The following is a 17,901-nucleotide window of genomic DNA, read 5'->3' as shown; positions in this document are numbered from 1 at the left end:
AGTTTACATAAACAAATACAGCTACAGAACAAAGATAAAAACGAAAATCAGGACGTAAAAACAAACTGTCACAATTGATGTTTGAAGTTTAATTATTGAAAAGCAAAACGATGACAAATGTGCTCATGAGTCAACGCTAAAAATAAACACAGTAAAAAACAGAAAATAAACCTGAACAGGAAACGCATCAACAAATAAACACACATGCCATTAATGACGTGTGTGTATGTGTGCTACCGTTGAGGCTCAGGCTGTGCTGGATGGTGTTGAGGGAGGGGGGCAGGGCCATCGGTCGGGGGGGCAGCGACTGCATGGAGGCCCCGGCGCTGCGCTCCATGAAGGGGCCGTGCTGCTGAGGAGGACCCCCAAAATCATCTGCAAAAAAACATTTAAAATAATAAAAGAGCCAAAAAAAATGCAACTTTATACAAAGTAACAATTCTAAAACAGAATAACTGCCTCTGATTGGTCCTCAGAGGACTAAAATCCTTCAATGAGACGATTAAAACAATTCCACGAAAACCCGTGAGAGCAGAAACTCGCCTAAGAGTCACGGCACACACACACACACACACACACACACACACACACAGAAGGAGGAAGTGCAAACAGGAAGCAGAAAGAAGGAGGAAGTACCAAGCAGACTGAGGCTCCGTCTGGGAGGGGGAGGAGGAGTGGGGGGGTGGAGAGAGTTCCCCCCCCTCCGAGAAATATCCACATCGACCAGAGAGACCGTCTCACCTGGACACAGGTGAAAGCAGAGAGAGGGAGGGGTTAGAGGAGAGAGGGAAAGATTAGTGAGCAGAGTGATCAGCTGACCTGATGAGTCATGTGATCAGACAGAAGCAGAGCTGAGAGGAGAGGGGGGCGTGTCAGGAGCAAAACAGGAAAAAAAGTTTTGTTTTTCGGAATAAAACATAAATAATAATCGATGAAGAGCCGATTGGTCCCCGGGCCGCATGTTTGACACCGTGAAGCAGAGGAGTCTCTGACCCGGCCCGATTGTGACCGCGGGCAGGTCTGCACAGACCCACACCGCCCCGCCCCCAGCACCTGGCTCCACCCACACACACACACTGGAGCACCCCACAAGTTTGGGAGGACCACAACTGTCAAATTGAGAAATAAATTAAATATTAAAAATATTTTCTTAAAAACATACTTGATGTATTTAATGTGACATTTTTGGGTTGCTGATCAGAGGCAGGTCACATGAGTTTCACCTGCCCTCTGCTCACCTGGTCTCGCACATTAAAGAGCGTTTAACGTTCTCGCGGCTGCAGAGCACGCGTGAACGAGCTTATAGAGGAGTTCCTAATAAACTGGCCACTCAGAGCTGCTGAAAACACTCAGTCACACAAACTCAGGTAAAAACATCTCACCTGTTCACCTCTCACACACTCACAGCTGTGTGGACTCACCGGTGAAAGCCGGAGTGAAGGGCACCGGAGAGAAGGCACTGTGAGGTCTGGATACCTGCAGCCTGAAGACATAAACAACACCATCAGCACCATCACCTTCATCCTGACTGCAGAGCGAGGCACGAAGGTTTTAACGCTGCAACTCGTCAACATGTTCGCATCCACGGGAGCGATCTTGAGTGAGAATCAGCAACCACCCGACTCCACTCAGAATAAACATTTCAGCTCAAAGAAAAGCTTCAGGACACTTTGATGCTTTAAAGCAGGGGTGTCAAACTCCAGGCCTCGAGGGCCGGCGTCCTGCAGGTTTAGGATCTCACCCTGGGTCAACACACCTGAATCACATGATTAGTTCATTACCAGGCCTCTGGAGAACTTTACGGCATGCTGAGGAGGTCATTTAAAGCAGCTGTGTTGGCTCAAGAACACATCTAAAACCTGCAGGACACCGGCCCTCGAGGCCTGGAGTTCGTTCAGATCCAAAGTGATCCCTTCAAACACCAGCATGACACAAAAACACGCCCTACACCTGCCGACAGAGGCACAGCCGCTCGCTGTGGTCTGAGTCTGGTGGACAGCGACTGCTTTGTTTCACACTACAGTCAGTGTGACTGTGGGGGTGAAATGTCACGTGTACACCGTCACACTGACTGCAGGTGAGCAGGTTAGTTGTGTCAACACAAACTAACCTGCTGCTCGAGGAAGCATCCTGAGGAGAGGGCAGTTTCACTTCCTGTGTGCCGACAGGTAAAGTCAGTGTTTATCTGGCAATAAAAACTGATCCAATCTAACACCTGGTGTCACCTGACTCTCACCTGCCCAGGTGCTTTCAGTATCCATGGTTACAACAATACACCCCACTAATCAGTGTCACATGATCAGAGACACTTTCACCGTGAGCTGCACAGGAATACGAAACATGAAGTCTACTCGATCGGCCGCAAGAAAAATGAGACAGTCAGGAAATCCCCCGCTTCGAGGAATCAGGAAGTGAGTCGCCCCTGAACAAAAACAAGGTCACCGATTCGCTCTGATCCGTTCTGTGATGTCAGAGAAACTAAGCAGCTGATTAATCAATACTACCTGATCAGTTTGGGACCTCACCTGCCATCCTGGTCTGGGTTGCTGCAGGTGGACCCCCACACGTCCAACAGGCTGCCCCCCGACGACGTGGACGACGCTAGGGACGGCCTCTTGTCCAGCAGCCCCCCCGAGCCGCCACTCGAGCTCTTGGTTCTGAATAGCTTGCTGAGCCGGACCTTCAGCGACCCCCCCTTCCTCGACTTCCCCCGGGGCATCTTCTCCCCCTCCCTTCCTCCAGCACCCCCTTCCCCCTCCAGGACCACCAGAGGGGAGGCTGACCGACCCGCTGCCCCAGAAGCCACACCCAGTTTGGGGGTAGCGGCACGGCTCTGGGGCTGGGAGCGCGACTGGTGCTGATGCTGTGGGCGAGAGCGAGGGTCAGAGGATGGGAGGGGGCCGGGGAGCACCGCAGCAGCCTGGGACAGTGGCGGGCGGACAGGCAGGTACGGGCAGGGGGTGGCGGCGCTGCCGATGAGGGGCTGGGGGTCCACGCAAGAGGGGAGGGACACGGTGGCGCCGAGAACGGCGAGTGAGGACCGGCAGCTCTGATCTGTGCACACTCCCGCCTCCTCTGCCAGTCTGTGCACCTGCCGCATCAGCCCGCTGAGAGTCCCACTGGAGAACACAGTCCCCGCCCCCCCAGGCGTCCCTGCACCCACCACCCGCTCTGTTTTCTCTGTGTCCTCCCCCTCCGCATCCCTGGACTCTGCCGCAAGTCCCCCCACCTCCTCTGACCCCAGACCCTCCAGGACCAGCAGGGCGTCGCTCGTCTCGCTGGGGTCCTCGCCAGGCCCGATGCCCCCGGACCCCGAGGCCAGGACGCCATGGCAGGAACAGCGAGGAAGCGAGAGCACCAGTTCCTGCCCGCCACTTCCTTCCCTCACCTCGCCCGGGTGTACTGGCCTCTGGGCCGGAGCCAGGACCGGGTCTTGACACCTGGGGGGGCAGGTCTTCCTGGGCTCCAGCAGCCCCGCCCGCAGGGCTTGGTCCAGCAGGCCCGGGGGCCACTTAGCCAGCCGGTCTGTCAGCAGGTGGTGTGTGTGGCACAGGACTGACCCGGACTCCGAGTCCAGAGCCGGGACGCCCCGCTGGGGGGCCTGGGAGCCCAGCCTCAGGACCGGGTGCCATTGCAACAGCTGCTGCGGCTGCAGGTTTTCCTGCGCAGGGGGGTTCTGGTCCTTTCCTCCCCCGGGACCAGCTGTCGCGCTGCCAGGACCCGTGCCCGGCACCGGGTCCAGCTGCTGTCTCTGTCGCTCTGCCTCCTCCTGCAGGAAGCCAGGGGGCGGCTGCTCCAGCCCGCACTCCAGGATCCGGTCTCCGGACCGCAGCAAGTTCTGGAGCACCATTAGCTGCGCTCCGTGCCCCGCAGAGCCGTGCCCACGCGGCACCGGGAAGTCCACAAAGTCTTCGGACGGAGGGGGCGACAACGGCGCCTCGGAGCCCGACGGGGCGTGCGTCAGCCCCAGCCCGCCGCTCAGCTCTCCTTTCCCGGGCAGCGGGGAGCTGTAATGCGGGGAAGCCGAGCCGAGGCCTGCCGAAGGGCCGCCAGAGTCCACATCGAACCCGCCGCCGCGGCGGCCCAGCACGGCTTTGACGGGGCCGAACCCGCCGCCCCCGGACATCAGCTCGTCGGGGTCGTCCAGCCGGTCGTACTCCGCGGCGGACACGAGCCGCATGAGCACGAAGTCCGGAGACATTTCTTGCTGCGCGTCATTCATGGCGGCGGCTAACGTTAGCTGCGCGGCTAGTCGCTCCGCTCTTACATAACAGCTGCGGGGCTAACGGCTAGCTGCTAGCTGCTGCCGCATCTCCCGGCAGAGCTACCCGGGCCGCCGGCAGCGCACAGCCGCGGACATGTGAAGTCCGGTCCGGTTCGTGACGGCGAAGGCTCCGCTGGACGACGTCAGAACATGAAGGAACGAGAGAAACGAGCCCGGTGCCGCCGCTCCGTGACGTTAGCTGTTAGCCTCCTAAAGACTCCTCATCCTCCGGTCAGACAACACGGCGGGAGGCGGGGCTGCGCACGCAGGATCGATCACCGATCATAGCTAAACGATTAACGGAGGGAACCGAACACCTGCCGGGATCTGACAGCCTCATGATGATGATGACGATTGTTGTCGTTTATTGAGGGAAAATGAAGATTTATGGAAAAAAAAATAATTCGCTTTTAGTGGATCACTTTAAAATTTTAATGTTACGAACAGTAGTAAAGTTTTATTTCATTTAATTATTATGCAGTAATATACAGGTATTATTTTTAATTATTGTTTTTCAGTTGGTTGGATTTTTTTTAATGATTTCTTTTATTGTTTCTGTTTTTTATATTTCTTCTTTGAGTTTACAAAACATTATTAATATACTTATTTTACTTATCTGTGTTGTGTCTGTGTGTTTTAATCAATGACTGGTTTCTACAGTCATTGGTTTTAATTCATCCTCATACAGTTCCTTTTTTATTTTGGTGTGACGCGTACTCTCTGGGCTGTTTCCGGCTCGTGCAGCTTTTTCAGGGGAGTGTTTGAACTTTATTAAAAAGTCGCTGCGAGCAGGGTTCGAACCTGCGCGGGGAGACCCCATTGGATTTCAAGTCCAACGCCTTAACCTCTCGGCCATCGCAGCAGCCGGAGAGCAAGTGAGTTGACCGGGAAACTGAAGCTAAGAGTGACGTCAGAGGCTTCTCCAACAGTCCATAACTTGTATGTGAAACGCAGACTGAGAGGCTGACGAATCGATAACTGATGTCCGATGACCACGTAAAGAAAAACAAAAAGTGAATCATTGATTCTCGAGGTCTCAAAGGTGGTTCATCAGGAACAACCTACGGGCCAATCAGATCAATGGAAAACATCATCATTCCCGAAAATCCCTCTGAGGTCTGAAGGAGAAAGTCAGGTTCTCAAAGTAAGGCCCGTGGGTGGTCATCATTGTATTATTAGTGTATGGCTCATCGACAGGAGGTGGCGCTGCTGCTCTCACCTGTGCTCGTAGCAGGAACACCTGACCTGAGCTACAGCGGAGAGCAGGGAAACTTAAAGCTCAACAGGTGAGCCTCTAGAGCCCACAGGTGCTGCTTTGGCGAGCGAAACAGAAAACCTTTCCATTATTGTGCATTTCTCATTTTTCAGCTGTTTCCACAGCAACAGAGAGCTGGTTTATCATTTCTATTGTGTGTATATGCAGGACAGGGTGTCCAACATGTGGCCCGGGGTCCAGTCCGGTGCTCTGTGACAGCCAAAACCAGTTGTTTTTTTTCACTGAACCATCCAGAACACATTTAGAAAGATTTAAAGGATATTCCGTAATGCTGAGCGCATAACGAGCCGCTCAGAAACCGTGGAGGCGACACGTGACGCACGCTGAGCCAGCCCGTCACCCCTTACCTGCAGATTCTTATGAATAACCCGTTTCCACACACACAGGCCCGACGAGCTTTACAATACTCTAGCTTTTCATGTCGATTTTATAGCGGTGCTGCAGAGCTTGCGCCAGCCGAGCACCGCTGGGACCTGAATCCTCAGTGTTGTACTTTAATGTTTTAAACTGAAGTCCCAACTGACGCAGCTCACCTGTACTCAGGTAAAATCAGGAGTTTTGTGAATGCAGTCTGGTGCAGAGGAAGAGCGTTTGTTTTGAGGCAAAGCAGATAAAATAAAACACTCATGAGGTCACGTGACACCACACACTGCTTCACCCATCACATCAGGATTTGACTTGGTTGAGCCCCGATGTAGAGCAGCGAGAGGCTTTTATTTTGTCAGACTCCAGCAGGAAGCAGTAGCGTTGTGAAGAAGCAGCAGACGGTCAGTACAATATAGACTTTATTAGTTCACTAAAGTTGAATATGAAAGAAAAAGCAGATCGGCTTCAAATGATTCACAATTCAGAAATAAAAGTTTCAGGTTCATGTCAACACAGGAAGTGCTTCCTCCCTACAGCTGCCGCGCCTCTACAAAATAAAAGCCGAGGCCAGAGCCACTTTGCTTTCAGTGACCATCATATTTACCAACTGAAAGCAAAGCTCTCCGGCCGTAGAGGCGGCAATGAGCGCGCTCTGCAGCGTTAAAGCTTCGTGTCAGTGTTAGGGTTTTTTGTTGTTTTTCTTGAAACCGTCCCAACAGGAAGTCACCCAGTAGCGAGGAGCGACCGCCTTACTGCTACTGAACAAGCCATAAAGTGAGTTCCAAAAAACAAAAATCATGGTTCTTTGTAGCGTCGAATAAACAAGCCAACAGTGGGAGACAGCCAGAGCTCAGCGTCCAATCAGCAGAGTCCAAAACGTTTGAGTCCAGGAGTCCGAGAAGAAGAAGAGCGAAAGCACAGAAGAGCTCGGGGAATGTTTTGTATCACTTTAACTTTATTTTCATCATAGCAATGGAAAAATAGAACCTCATACAAACGTCTTCAATCATCTGAAATCTTAACAAGCAAAAAGGTGAGTGACCCGTTCCCAAAGCAGGCGCGGCGGCGAGGAAACCCGAGGCAGCTCGCGGCACTCGCTCACGCCCGGGCTAAACTATTCCCATTTGGCACTCGCTCCTCTCAGCATCGTTTCGGCTTTTATTTTGAAGGAATTTAGTGCTGCCGTTGTTTGGAGGAGACCGAGCGGGCGGAGGCATCCGTCCCTCACAGCTCCGCCGCCATGTTTAGTGCTCAGAAGAAGAAACGTAAGAGCAACAAAAATCCAGTTTTCCACAGAAGAAGTAGTCCACGCAGTCACTCGATCAGCTGATTCCACACAGTTCCCCTCCTCCCCCTCCCCCTGAGCAGGGGGGGTGGCGGCGGCAGGTCGGTGACATCATCACGATGTCATAGGAGAGCCCAGCTACAGCGAAAGAGGCGGATCGCGGGCAGAGGCGGGGGAGGAGTGGAAGGAGAGGGGGTTTCTTTAAGGGGGAGGAGTCACAGTCCAGTCCACAGGCCATCCAAGAGGGGAGGGGGAGGGGGCGGGGTCATCGCCTGCAGGAACTGAAGGTGGTGTGATGTCATCATCTCTCGCTCGCTCACACGTCTCTCTCTCGCGCTCACACACAGACACTCATCTCTTCTTCTGCTGCTTCGAGCGAAACGCCGACAAACACAGAAGATTTAATCCAGCGGCCGATTTGTCCTCAGTGATGTCATCCGAAGTCTCATCTCGCCCTGACACGACACCCGCCATCTGCAGGAGACAGAGAGAGAGGAGGGGTTAGAGAGGAAGTGACGCAGAGAAGCCACGAGAAGCATGCCTCCACCCTCACCAGGCCTGGCTCTTCAGCTTGCGGAGCTCCTTGGTGGCCCAGGTGGCGAGCGTCTTGGTCTTGGTGGTTTTGGAGCGCCGGCCTTCCGTCAGCAGGTCGTTGATGAGCGGGCGAACCTCCACCAGCTTCATCACATCTTTCCCAAATGCTGTGCACAGGTCACTACGGAACACACACGTCAAACAAACTGAGGCCTTTAATGTGAAAAGAATCTGAGCTCTCAAGCTGGACACTGGAGCATCGCCAGGGTAACCGTGCTGGTCTCAGAGGATGAGGTTTGTTTTCCATCACGCCATCAGCGTGGTGCATGATTTCTCTTCACCGACCACAACGCCTTAGACTTTGAACCATGTGACCCTCACTGATCAGCTGTGGTGCAGACCACAGGAAGTTTAGCTCCTTCAAAATAAAACCATAAAAGCTGCTCTGTGATATCTGATCTGAGCATGAAGTGTTCTGGGGTAAAGGAACCCTCTGATTGGCTGTGACCTCCTGATAAGATCTCCATGTTGGACCAACACGGTCGAGCTTCAGCTCCACCCCCTGCTTACCCGATGAGTCCGGCAGCGTTGGCCACCACGCCGTCAGAGTGGTCCTCGTCTTCGGCGATGTGGTGGATGAAGGACAGGATGAACTCCACCCGAGGCTGCACCAGCATCACGTCGGCTGCAGGGGTGGAGAGGAGATGAGGGTGAGAGAGCAAGTAAAGCAAACAGGAGGTTTTTTTATTTGTTGGGTCCCGCAAAACCAGGAAGCTGTGAGTTCGGCGGCAGCCTAAAGCTTCCCGGGTGAAAAGGACCCACGTCTGTCTGCGACATCACTAAAGCCTCCTGCTAACTGCAAGCAGGAAGAGGAACTGACGTCGCTGGAGCAGTGCGATCACAGCGATAACCGTTAGCACTTAGACAACCAGGTAGCCCCAGACACCTGAGGACAGACGCTGCCAGAGAGACCGTCTGTCCGTGTGTGTGTGTGTCCTTACGGTGGACGTTCTCCTGGTCTCCCTTCAGGCCCTGGATGATGCCGGTGTAAGCCTCCAGGCAGCCCTCCCTCAGCTCGTTCAGGTAGTCCACCATGTCGTAGTCCGTCTGAAACAGGTTCAGATGTGTCAGGTGAACTCGGACAGACAGGAAGTAAATCTGTGAGGTCAGAGGTCTCAGATACACGTGGTTGGTTTTACATCACGGTCAGCGTGGTGCATGAGTTTTCATCACAGACGTCCGAATCTAAGCTGAGCATTTCTACACTCGAAGCCCAAGTTCAAGATTCAGTGTTTGTTCAGACATTTGAAGGGGCGGGGCTTTACCTTGTCCACCTGAGCCTGCGATGCCTGCTGCAGGGTGTCCAGGACGATGTCCAGGTACTTCTTGAACTCACCCCCGATGGCCAAAGCGATGTCGCCAAACGCAGAGAGGATCTGAGGCTTCACCGACCGGTGCACATTCTCGTTCTGTAAACAGACCAACGTTTAACATCTGCACACCTGTGAGAGGGTCAGACAGGTGAGCGGCACAAAGACTGCTTTGGAACACGGCAGCTGTTAAATGTCCATCAGGTGATCAAACAGCACCAGAGGAAGGTGAAGTCTGGGATCAATAATCCACACCTGTGGACAGGTGGCTGCTTGCTACACCTGGATCATCATGTGACTGTGGGTCAGAATATCTGGACCGACCCTGTGAGGGGCAGACGGGAGCTAATGTGGAAACTGAACCAGCTGACTGTGTGGGGGTCAAAGGTTGACTGGAATGGAACTGAATTTCTACAGCTTCACTGATGTCAGAGCAGCCAGCTAACGGCGCTGTGGCCCAAATCTGTGCCACACAGGAAGTGCTCCTGCCACTGAGCATGTGCAGAAAAACTCGAGGAAGTGATGAGAGAGGAAGTCTAAGATAAACGTGGTTTTCACATCACGGTCAGTGTGGTGTATGTCAATAAAGACGAAGGAGCTCCTCAAGGAGCTCCTCCCCCTCCTCACCCCGAGGTTCTCCAGCAGCAGCTGCATGATCTCGTCACAGTACGGCAGGATGTTGGACATCAGCGCTCTGCACAGGTCGCACACGAGACCCACGGCCGCCAGACACACCTGCAGCAACACGTCAATGACATCAACAACACTGTGACGTCTGAGTCAGTGATGACATCAGAGCTCCTCCTCCATAAACAGCAAACTTGCCTCTCAGCTCCGAGGTCAGACCGCGACTGTGAAACAGGAAGTGGTGATCAGCTGTGCGAGTCCTACCTGATACTCTGCGTAGTTCTTCAGTCCGATGGCAAGGAACGGCTTAAAGGCCTCCATGTATTTCTGGAAGTCGCTGCCCAGAACTGCAAGAGAAACGTGCAGAGTGAGACACATGGAGAGCCGCGCCCTCTGAACACAACACGTCACTGCCCTCGCCGTGTAGTTACTCAAGTAACTGTGGCGTACCTTCGACGAGCGTGGACACTGCCATCAGCGCGTCCTCCTGCACGCCTCCGGAGCCGGCAGTGCTCTGAAACATCCTCAGCAGGGACGCCATCACCACGTCTGAGATCTGCAGGGCATCCTGATGCTGCACTTTACGCAGGACGTTCTGCACACACACAAGAAACACTCAGAACCGCCATAATAAGAGCATGAGCACAGAAAGGCTCAGGTGTCCCGTCTCACCTGCAGAGTGGCGCACAGCAGCGACTGCAGGTCGTTGAACTGGATCCGATCTGAGGTGCTCTGGATGTGAGACTGGAAGACAGGAAGTTAAGAGACGTGAAGCCAGTGCCTTTTCAAATTAAAAGCTGCCTGGTCTGCTCAAAGCAGTTTATTTCAACTCTATGTTTTTTCTCTTGAATGACTTTGAGATCCAAGCGATGCTCACAACGGCATCGATATCGCTCTGCCCCTAAGACGGCGCCCTCACCTCCATTTGCAGGACCTGCTGCAGCCGCTCCATGATGACCAGCGTGGTTTTCTGCACGGCGGGGTAGCAGTCCTTGGCGCTGTTCTTCACGATCTCCATCAGAGCCTCGTACGCCGCAGAGCGCAGGTTGTTCTGGTGACCATCGGGCCTGAGAGACGGGAACAGACCAATCAAAGACGAGTACGCAGAGCGCTGTCAAGGAGGCACGACGGCTGCCCGATGACTGAGCGCATTCAGCCGTCGAGCCCCGCCCACAAACGTCGACACCATCACAGAAACCTCTGTGATGACATCATCATTTAAGCGGTTAACTCGAAGTGTTAAAGTGAAGGAAACAGCAGCTGTGACACGATCGGCGAGCCGACAGGAAGCCGTCTGCCAGTTCTTTATGCAGTTCACTCTGCACTCTGAAACCAGGAAGTGGTCACACCGCCATCAGGCTGCGGTCGTCAGAGGCACAGACTGACTGCATGTGTGAGCATCGTCATACCTGTCTGTGGTCTCCAGAAGCTTCTGCACGATGATCTCGAAGGACGAGGACAGGCAGTAGGTGTTCGGCTCCTCCTGGTCCTCGGCGGCATCCGTGGCTTCGTACGCCGCCTCTGCGAGAGACGAAAAGGCCTGAGGGAGGAGACGACAGGTTAAGGTTTCCACCGAAGAAGAACGAAATCTGAGGTCGGGTTCGTTTTGACAGAGCTCTCTCAAAGGCCACATGACGCCCAGCGCGGACCGGCGACTCACCCAGCAGACGTTGGAGGCCACTCTGGGCTCCGCCCCCAGGCCCTCGATCAGGCACTGCAGCAGGGGGGCCAGGTAGACCTCGTTGATGGCAGCTTCGGGCAGCAGCTCGCAGATCCTGCCCACCGTCCACGCCGTGGTGTCCCTCACCACCACGCTGGGGTCCTTCATCAGCTCGATCAGGGTGGGCATCGCCTGCAGGAGGAGGGGGCGGAGTTTAGTACACAGAGGGATTTGTGTGACAGACAGAAGACTGGGCGACCCGCTCGAGCGTCTCACCTGTATGACGAGCGGCTTGAGCTGGTTTAGCTCCGGTCCCTCCAAGATGGAGCCGAAGGCCATGACGGAGGCGTCGCGGTAACGCCAGTCGGGATGTTTGATGTTCTCTTTGATGAAGGGCAGCACGTGGGGAACCACGTCGTCCTCGCAACAGGTGGCGAGCAGCATCAGGCACACGCCGGCCGCCTTACACGGGTTCCAGTCGTCGTCGTCATCATTCTCGTCCTGCAGGAAAAGGAGAAGGCGGAGCTAAACAGGTAGACTCAAAGCCACAGACAGGTAAACGGGATGAGGCTCCGACAGCTGAGCTACCTGCTTGGTGAGGGTCTGGGTGAGGATAGGGACCAGGTACTGCAGCGCACCTTTGGCATAGAACTTACTGGTGTGCTCGGGGGGGCGTCCCTGCTCCGAGGCCTGCGATTGGACGAGACAGAAAGAGCGAACCGTGAACAAACAGGAAGTAAAAAACAAAAAAAAACAACAACTTCCTGTTGGTTAAAGGAAGCGTCACACTGACCTCTGAGGCCTCGATGGCCAGATCCATCTCCTCGTCACAGACGTTGGACCAGAACTCGATGCCCTGCAGCGCCACCTCATCAATGTCGCTCTTCATCGCCTCAATGGTGATCTGAAACAGGAAGTGACAAGAGTAGCGGCGCTGCTGAGACGACTCCGACTGACTCTCGGGTTTAAATAAAGGTTTGTGGTGTCTTACCGCGAACAGGGCGGGGCCCATGTACGTCTCCATGTACTGATAATACAGAGACATGATCTTCACCAGGTTCTGCAGGGCCGCCACGCGCACCTGAAACAGCACACAGAGCAGCAGGTGAGTGCATGTGAGGGGTCAAAGGTCACGGGCATTACGCTGGCGTTACTCACTCTGGTGTCGGGACACTGCGTGGCTTCACAGACGACCTGCATGATGAAGTGTCGCTCCGTCTGAAACAGGAAGTACACATTTGTCAGCGTGATTCCCTGCAAGTAAAGTTAGATTAAAAGGGGGAGGAGTTAGGAGAAAGCAACGTACATCCTTGTCGAAATTGGCTTTAGTGAACTCGAGCGAGTTGAGCAGCGCATTGGTGGCGGCCAGCTTCACGTTGTTGCTGGGCTCCTCCTTCCTCATGCCCTGGATGATGGCCGTCAGGATCTGGTTGGCGTTCTCCTGCAGCTGCTCCGGGTCCTGCGGGAAACAGCTGGGTGAGCGAACACTTGGGTAACAACAGGCAGCGTGCTTTAACGTGCTCGCCGTGACTCACGATGTCCTGGCAGATGTAGCCGATGGCCTCCAGCGTGGACTCCTTCATGTGTTCCGTGCTCGACGGATCGGTGACGTTGGCGACGAGCTGCGGGATCAGCTCGGGCCACTGGTTCACGGGAATCTCGGCGCAGGCGATGCCGGCGACGCACTGCGAGGCCGAGCTGGGCCGGTACGTCTCCGTGCCCAGAGTCTGTAGAACCTGCCGGAGACACGGGAACCGTTAGACAGGTGAAGGTGGAGGCGGTGGCGGACGGTGAGCGGGGTTTGCTCGGCCCTTACGTAGTTCTTGATCTCGCGGCGAGCGTTGATGTCGATGGCCAGCCATCTCTGCTGGTACTGCGCCTTGACATCGGGGTCTTTGGATGTCAGCGAGTTCTTCACCTGCAGACCGGCAGCAACTCGAGCCACCTGAGTGTTCCCCGGGTTCGCCAACACTTTGGACAACTCCACCAGGAATGTGGGCTGAAGGAGGAGGAGCAAAGGTCACATGATAAGCGTCACTGATTACGTCAAACATCTGGTTTGAGTTACGGTGAAACAGTGAGAGTGAAGGAAGCTTTGTGCAGAAGCGACGACGCTGGGATTTTTACTGGAGCTGAAACACAGCTTCTCGTTACAACAGCTGCTCTGCGTCTCTGGTTTCAGGTGTAAACGTGTGAACAAGAAGGCAGCAGGTACGATCACAGACAGGAAGCACTAACAGGAACCAGAGATCGGTCGCCAACCTGGAACCAAGTCTTACTTTAGCTTGTCAACATTAAGTCGCTGTCAGTTTGCTGGGCGGAGCATTAAACAGACTTAGTGATTTGATCGCTCGCTCTGCTTCCATTCATTCTGTCTACACAGGTGAGGCACACCTGACCCCGTCGCTCTGCTTCAGGCTGAAGGACGGCGAGCTACAACTGACGTCAGACCAGAGAAGAAAGCTGACCGAAGATATTTTTGGACTGAAATACTTTTCCCCTCACACCTGACAAGACGCAGCGTGCTCCTCCTGCCAGAAGGTGGCAGTAGCACACGCAGACAGAGGCAAACAGCAAAGAACTGCCAACTACGTTTCTTCTGTCTGCAGGACGCCATCAGCATCACGCCTCCTGCAGGTGTCCAGGTGCTCTCAATCAGCTCCAACCAGAACTTTTATTCTTCTCTGGACAGACAACTAACTGTTTCTCTGCAGTGAGCAGACAACCACAGCAGTGTGTGTGTGTGTGTGTGTGTGTGTGTGTGTGTGTGTGTGTGTGTGTGTGTGTGTGTGTGTGGAGATATTCTTTAGCATGCAGAAACCACGATCCAGCAGAAACATCTGGATTTGAACAATCAGTTTTAAATATCAGATCAGTGGACTTTCTGGCCACGATGGCGGCGTCTGGCAGGAGTTATTGACTCGGTCGGGTTACATTCTGCCGAGTTTACAGTTTTATTGTCAACACACTGTAAAGCGAAGGGGTGGGGCTTCATTTATAACTGCGAGATAAACGGTAACTGTTCTTACCTTTGTCTCTAACACCGAGACCATTTGACCACAGAGTCTGATATTTATCTTCCTGACACAGCAAAAACTACAAAATAAGAAACTACAGAAAGTCATCTTTGATTTTATTGGTTCCCGCCGACGATGACATCACCTCACACAGCTGACGATCGTATGGAGTGTCTGTGTGTATAAACAGGAAGAAACATTTCCTCAGGTGGACCTGCTGCTCAGGATGGCTCACCTGGTCTCCCAGTGACGCGTGACAACAGCGCCCACATGGTCACAAACTACACCGCCACAGCCCCATGGCGGCTTTACTGCAAACCCCACCGGCCCTACCCCGACTCCCCCACCACCTGCACCTTTTAGTTGGAGTTCTACATGCCAGTCACCACATCTGACAACACATTTAAACATTTCCCTGAGTAACAAGTAAGCCACGTAACCGCAACACCCTGACTCATCAAGCCCCACCCTCACTACAGAATATCAGTCAAACCTGACCACATAGTCAAGAAGGGAGACCCGTGGAGACGGCCTCCAACCCTCACAGAAACCCTGGAACAGCTGTGACCCTCACACTGATGTTTCACAGAGACCCACCTGCTCGCACCTGCCGGTCACACCTGGTCACAGAAAGCTGCAGTCATGTGACCAGCAGAGACAGCCCGTTTACAGAGATATACTCGCTCAACATACATATTTATACTCGCTATGAACCGTCACAGACACTCGCTATGAACCACTTCCTGTTCTGGTTGAAGTTAGCATGTGTACTTAAATAGTATGTGAGGGCAAGGTCAAAGGTCAGGACCACACAAAGGGTATGTAGAAATGTGGGAGCATCAGCTTCGCCCTCTGATGAAGACCTTGAAGTGGCTGAAGCATGCAGACCCTGGCACGGTCATATCAGGAGCCAATGGAGGCTTTCACTGTGGCACATATGTGAAGAGTGTGCGTGCGTGTGTGCCAATGCAGAGGGAGGAAGGGGAGGAGGAAGGAGGAAAAGCCGGCGGGATCCAGCAGTCCTCGGTCCCTGTCCGCTCCTCTCCTGCAGCAGCCTGAGCTCCAGCTGCTCTCCCTCCATACTCACCAGGTTCTCTATGGCCGCCTGCTCCAGAAACTTCTGCGCCGCCTCCAGCTCATTCCGGTCTGCGGACAGAGGAGAGAGGAGGGGGCTGGTTAGCGGACGGGCTAACGCACGGTGGTTAAACGCGTTCACCAGACGTTCACACACAAGCACCCGGCCCCGGGGTGGATGTCCCGCACTAATGATTCACCTCAGACTCAGAAAGTTTAACTCCCGCCCCGGTGAGAGCCATCGGTGGTACCGAGAAGCACACCGACCCTACAACATGCGCGCTAGCCACCTGCACTGTGCTAGCAGGCTAACGCTAGCCGACACGTTTCCAGAGACGCGCATGAAGTTTTATGTGCAAACAGCGGAGCCGCTAAAACTGCGCCAACTCCGCTTAAAGCAGCGGAGCAGAGGTCAACTCACAACCAGGGCGCTCGCCTGTGCCCGCAGCGACTCTAAAGCGGCGTTACCCAGGAGAACACGCCGAGAAAGCGGCCGACAGTTTGAATGGCCCGAGCTAGCGAAGAAGCTAACGGCTAACCCGGGCATGGGCAGGGTCGCGGCTTCTGATCGGGGACACACAGCCGGCATTACGACCTATGTGGGCCCGAATCCGCGTGATGGCGATATGACAACGTCTTCTGGTTTCCCGTCGACAGGCTAAAGGGTTACCAATGCCATTAAAGTGTGCTTAAACGCCCGGTAGAGTGCTAAGTCACAAGCGGCGTCAGGCCGTAACGCTAACGGGTTAGCACAGTGAGCTAGCATGGTTTCCCTCCTCCCTGCTTCCAACTTTCCCCGGTGCTCCGGGCAGCCCGCCGTCTCGCAAACACCGCACCCCCCGGCCCGGCGTTCGGCATCGGGCCCGGGCCGCCGGCTGTGTGCGCTGCGTGATGCAGGGACTCACCCGGAGAGACGGTTTTTTCGAGAATCGTGATGAGCTCCATTCCTTCCCCCGGCTGCCTCTCTTCAGTCCGACACTTTCGGTTGCCGCGCAGCGCCCACAGCGGATTATATTTCTTCCACGGAGCTCGGTCGTTGTCGGGCACAGGACGGGTTCAGTCGGTGATACGGGTGGCGGAGGTTCCCCGGTCTTCGTTCGGCGTATTTTCACTCGGATGTTGCGGGAAATGTTGACAGCGTCGGCGCAGAGTCACGTCTCGTCGCTTCACCGCCGCCCGTTCGCATCCTGTGCTACAGGGAGGGAAAGGGCTGCGCGCTTCTCTCCCGCGGAGGGATATCACGCAGTGACGCCAAAAAACGTGCTGCCTTCAGGGACCGCCGGACACCATATCATCCTGTCTCAGTACACTGAGATTTCATTTCATGTAATTTTTCACACATGGTGCCACAGTAATTAATTTCCTACACACAAACCTTCCTTTGAATTAAAACAACACTGCATCCATGCATGAAAAGGAGCAGGAGCTGATGACTGAAAATATAGATATCATTACATCACTTTTAAACTACACAAATACATAATATCTTATTCTACTTAGTTTTTAATGTTCGTTATTAAAACACTAAAAGAATGATTACATTTTTGCTGCAGTTTGAATCACACAGTTTATTTTTTTAAGTATTTATTCATGTAGTTGAAAATATTTTCTTTTAAAATGCAGCTGAAACGCTGTTAGTGTTATAAATACCTTTCCATTAAATTGAATTGGTAGCTGGGATATGCTTCAGCCTTCAATCGAACCCCAATAGAACCCATCCATCCACTCTTTTCCGTTTATCCAGAGCGGGGTTGCAGCCTAAGCAGAGAGGCCCAGACTTCCCTCTCGCAGTTTATCCGGAGGAACACCAAGGCGTTCTCAGGCCAGCATATAATCTCTGCAGAGTGTCCTGGGTCTGCCCCGGGGCCTCCTTCCGATGGGAGGTGGATGGAGCCCAAAGCTGACAAAATGAGACGTTTGGAGGAAAAAGTACACTGAGTGCAGTCATTGTGTTAAAGTTTGCTCAGCTGAAAACGTTTTCTTTCTTAAAAGAAAGGGATCATTCTTCAAAGATCCCTTTTAATGTAAGCCTGAACAACACGAACTGAATAAAAGCTCTAGGCGCTGTGGATTCCGAGCTACACAGGAACGCAGCAGCAGCACGCGCCTCTTGGACCTTTTCGGCGTACGGAGTCTCTCGTGAAAGTAACTAAGTACTTGTACTTGTAGCTGCTCTGCGCTCCAGCTGCTGGTTGGTGCTGGATTCACGTGTCTGTGAGTGTGTCGGTGAACCTGCTGCAGGACTATGTCATGTTTTCTGTCCTCAGACTGAGTGAAACAGGAAGAAGACACCAAACACAAAAACATAAACAATGACGTCACATGAAAGCGCTGTATAAAAGCAATTACAGGAAGTCAGCAGTTCTGTCAGCAGCTTCTCCTCAGGTCGTCAAAGCCTTTCGATCTTCAAGCTCCTCCTCCGTCCTCC

General features: G+C 53.7%; 2 protein-coding genes and 2 non-coding genes across 5 annotated transcripts in view; all 4 read right to left on the bottom strand.

Moving 5' to 3' along the window:
• The window catches only part of LOC102301327, a 9,367-nt gene extending 4,720 nt beyond the window's left edge, over positions 1 to 4,647 (bottom strand). Inside the window, exons 1-4 of one of the 2 annotated variants that reach the window (XM_005948683.3) lie at positions 2,526 to 4,647; positions 1,422 to 1,483; positions 637 to 741; positions 238 to 375 (exon numbers count right to left, since the gene is read on the bottom strand). In XM_005948683.3, the coding sequence (XP_005948745.1) occupies positions 238 to 375; positions 637 to 741; positions 1,422 to 1,483; positions 2,526 to 4,222 (2,002 nt within the window). In that variant the 5' untranslated portion in view covers positions 4,223 to 4,647. The remainder of the gene's footprint in view (positions 1 to 237; positions 376 to 636; positions 742 to 1,421; positions 1,484 to 2,525) is intronic. The other variant, XM_005948684.3, reaches the window with a different exon arrangement.
• A 397-nt stretch (positions 4,648 to 5,044) lies between these two features.
• On the bottom strand, positions 5,045 to 5,126 carry trnas-uga. Its single transcript has one exon. It is a non-coding gene; the product is annotated as a tRNA-Ser (tRNA).
• A 1,181-nt stretch (positions 5,127 to 6,307) lies between these two features.
• kpnb1 (karyopherin (importin) beta 1) lies at positions 6,308 to 16,713 on the bottom strand. Its single transcript, XM_005948682.2, has 22 exons — positions 16,379 to 16,713; positions 15,487 to 15,545; positions 13,199 to 13,381; positions 12,918 to 13,118; positions 12,689 to 12,841; positions 12,541 to 12,600; positions 12,374 to 12,463; positions 12,176 to 12,286; positions 11,971 to 12,072; positions 11,659 to 11,883; positions 11,383 to 11,574; positions 11,132 to 11,262; positions 10,642 to 10,789; positions 10,395 to 10,466; positions 10,173 to 10,317; positions 9,987 to 10,069; positions 9,723 to 9,830; positions 9,051 to 9,194; positions 8,727 to 8,832; positions 8,296 to 8,410; positions 7,745 to 7,906; positions 6,308 to 7,665 (listed from the first exon to the last, which is right to left on the bottom strand). Coding segments are annotated over exons 1-22 (2,631 nt in total). The 5' UTR covers positions 16,419 to 16,713; the 3' UTR covers positions 6,308 to 7,664.
• On the bottom strand, positions 8,472 to 8,609 carry LOC121815810. The gene has a single exon (XR_006055374.1). It is a non-coding gene; the product is annotated as a small nucleolar RNA SNORA79 (small nucleolar RNA).
• Positions 16,714 to 17,901: the final 1,188 nt, after the last annotated feature.

The sequence above is a fragment of the Haplochromis burtoni genome, unplaced genomic scaffold (assembly GCF_018398535.1).
Source record: "Haplochromis burtoni strain Fernald_Lab_line unplaced genomic scaffold, NCSU_Asbu1 Contig_313, whole genome shotgun sequence".
NCBI classification, from domain to species: domain Eukaryota; kingdom Metazoa; phylum Chordata; class Actinopteri; order Cichliformes; family Cichlidae; genus Haplochromis; species Haplochromis burtoni.
The sequence above is the reverse complement of the archived record's forward strand: the minus strand, read 5'-3'. Positions and strand labels throughout refer to the sequence as shown.

Coding starts and splice junctions, on each gene's coding strand:
- kpnb1 (XM_005948682.2), bottom strand. CDS start 16,418: ATGGAGCTCATCACGATTCTCGAAAAAACCGTCTCTCCGG. Junction 15,546..16,378: donor CGAAAAAACCGTCTCTCCGG/GTGAGTCCCTGC, acceptor CTCTGTCCGCAG/ACCGGAATGAGCTGGAGGCG. Junction 12,287..12,373: donor TGGGCCCCGCCCTGTTCGCG/GTAAGACACCAC, acceptor TTCCTGTTTCAG/ATCACCATTGAGGCGATGAA.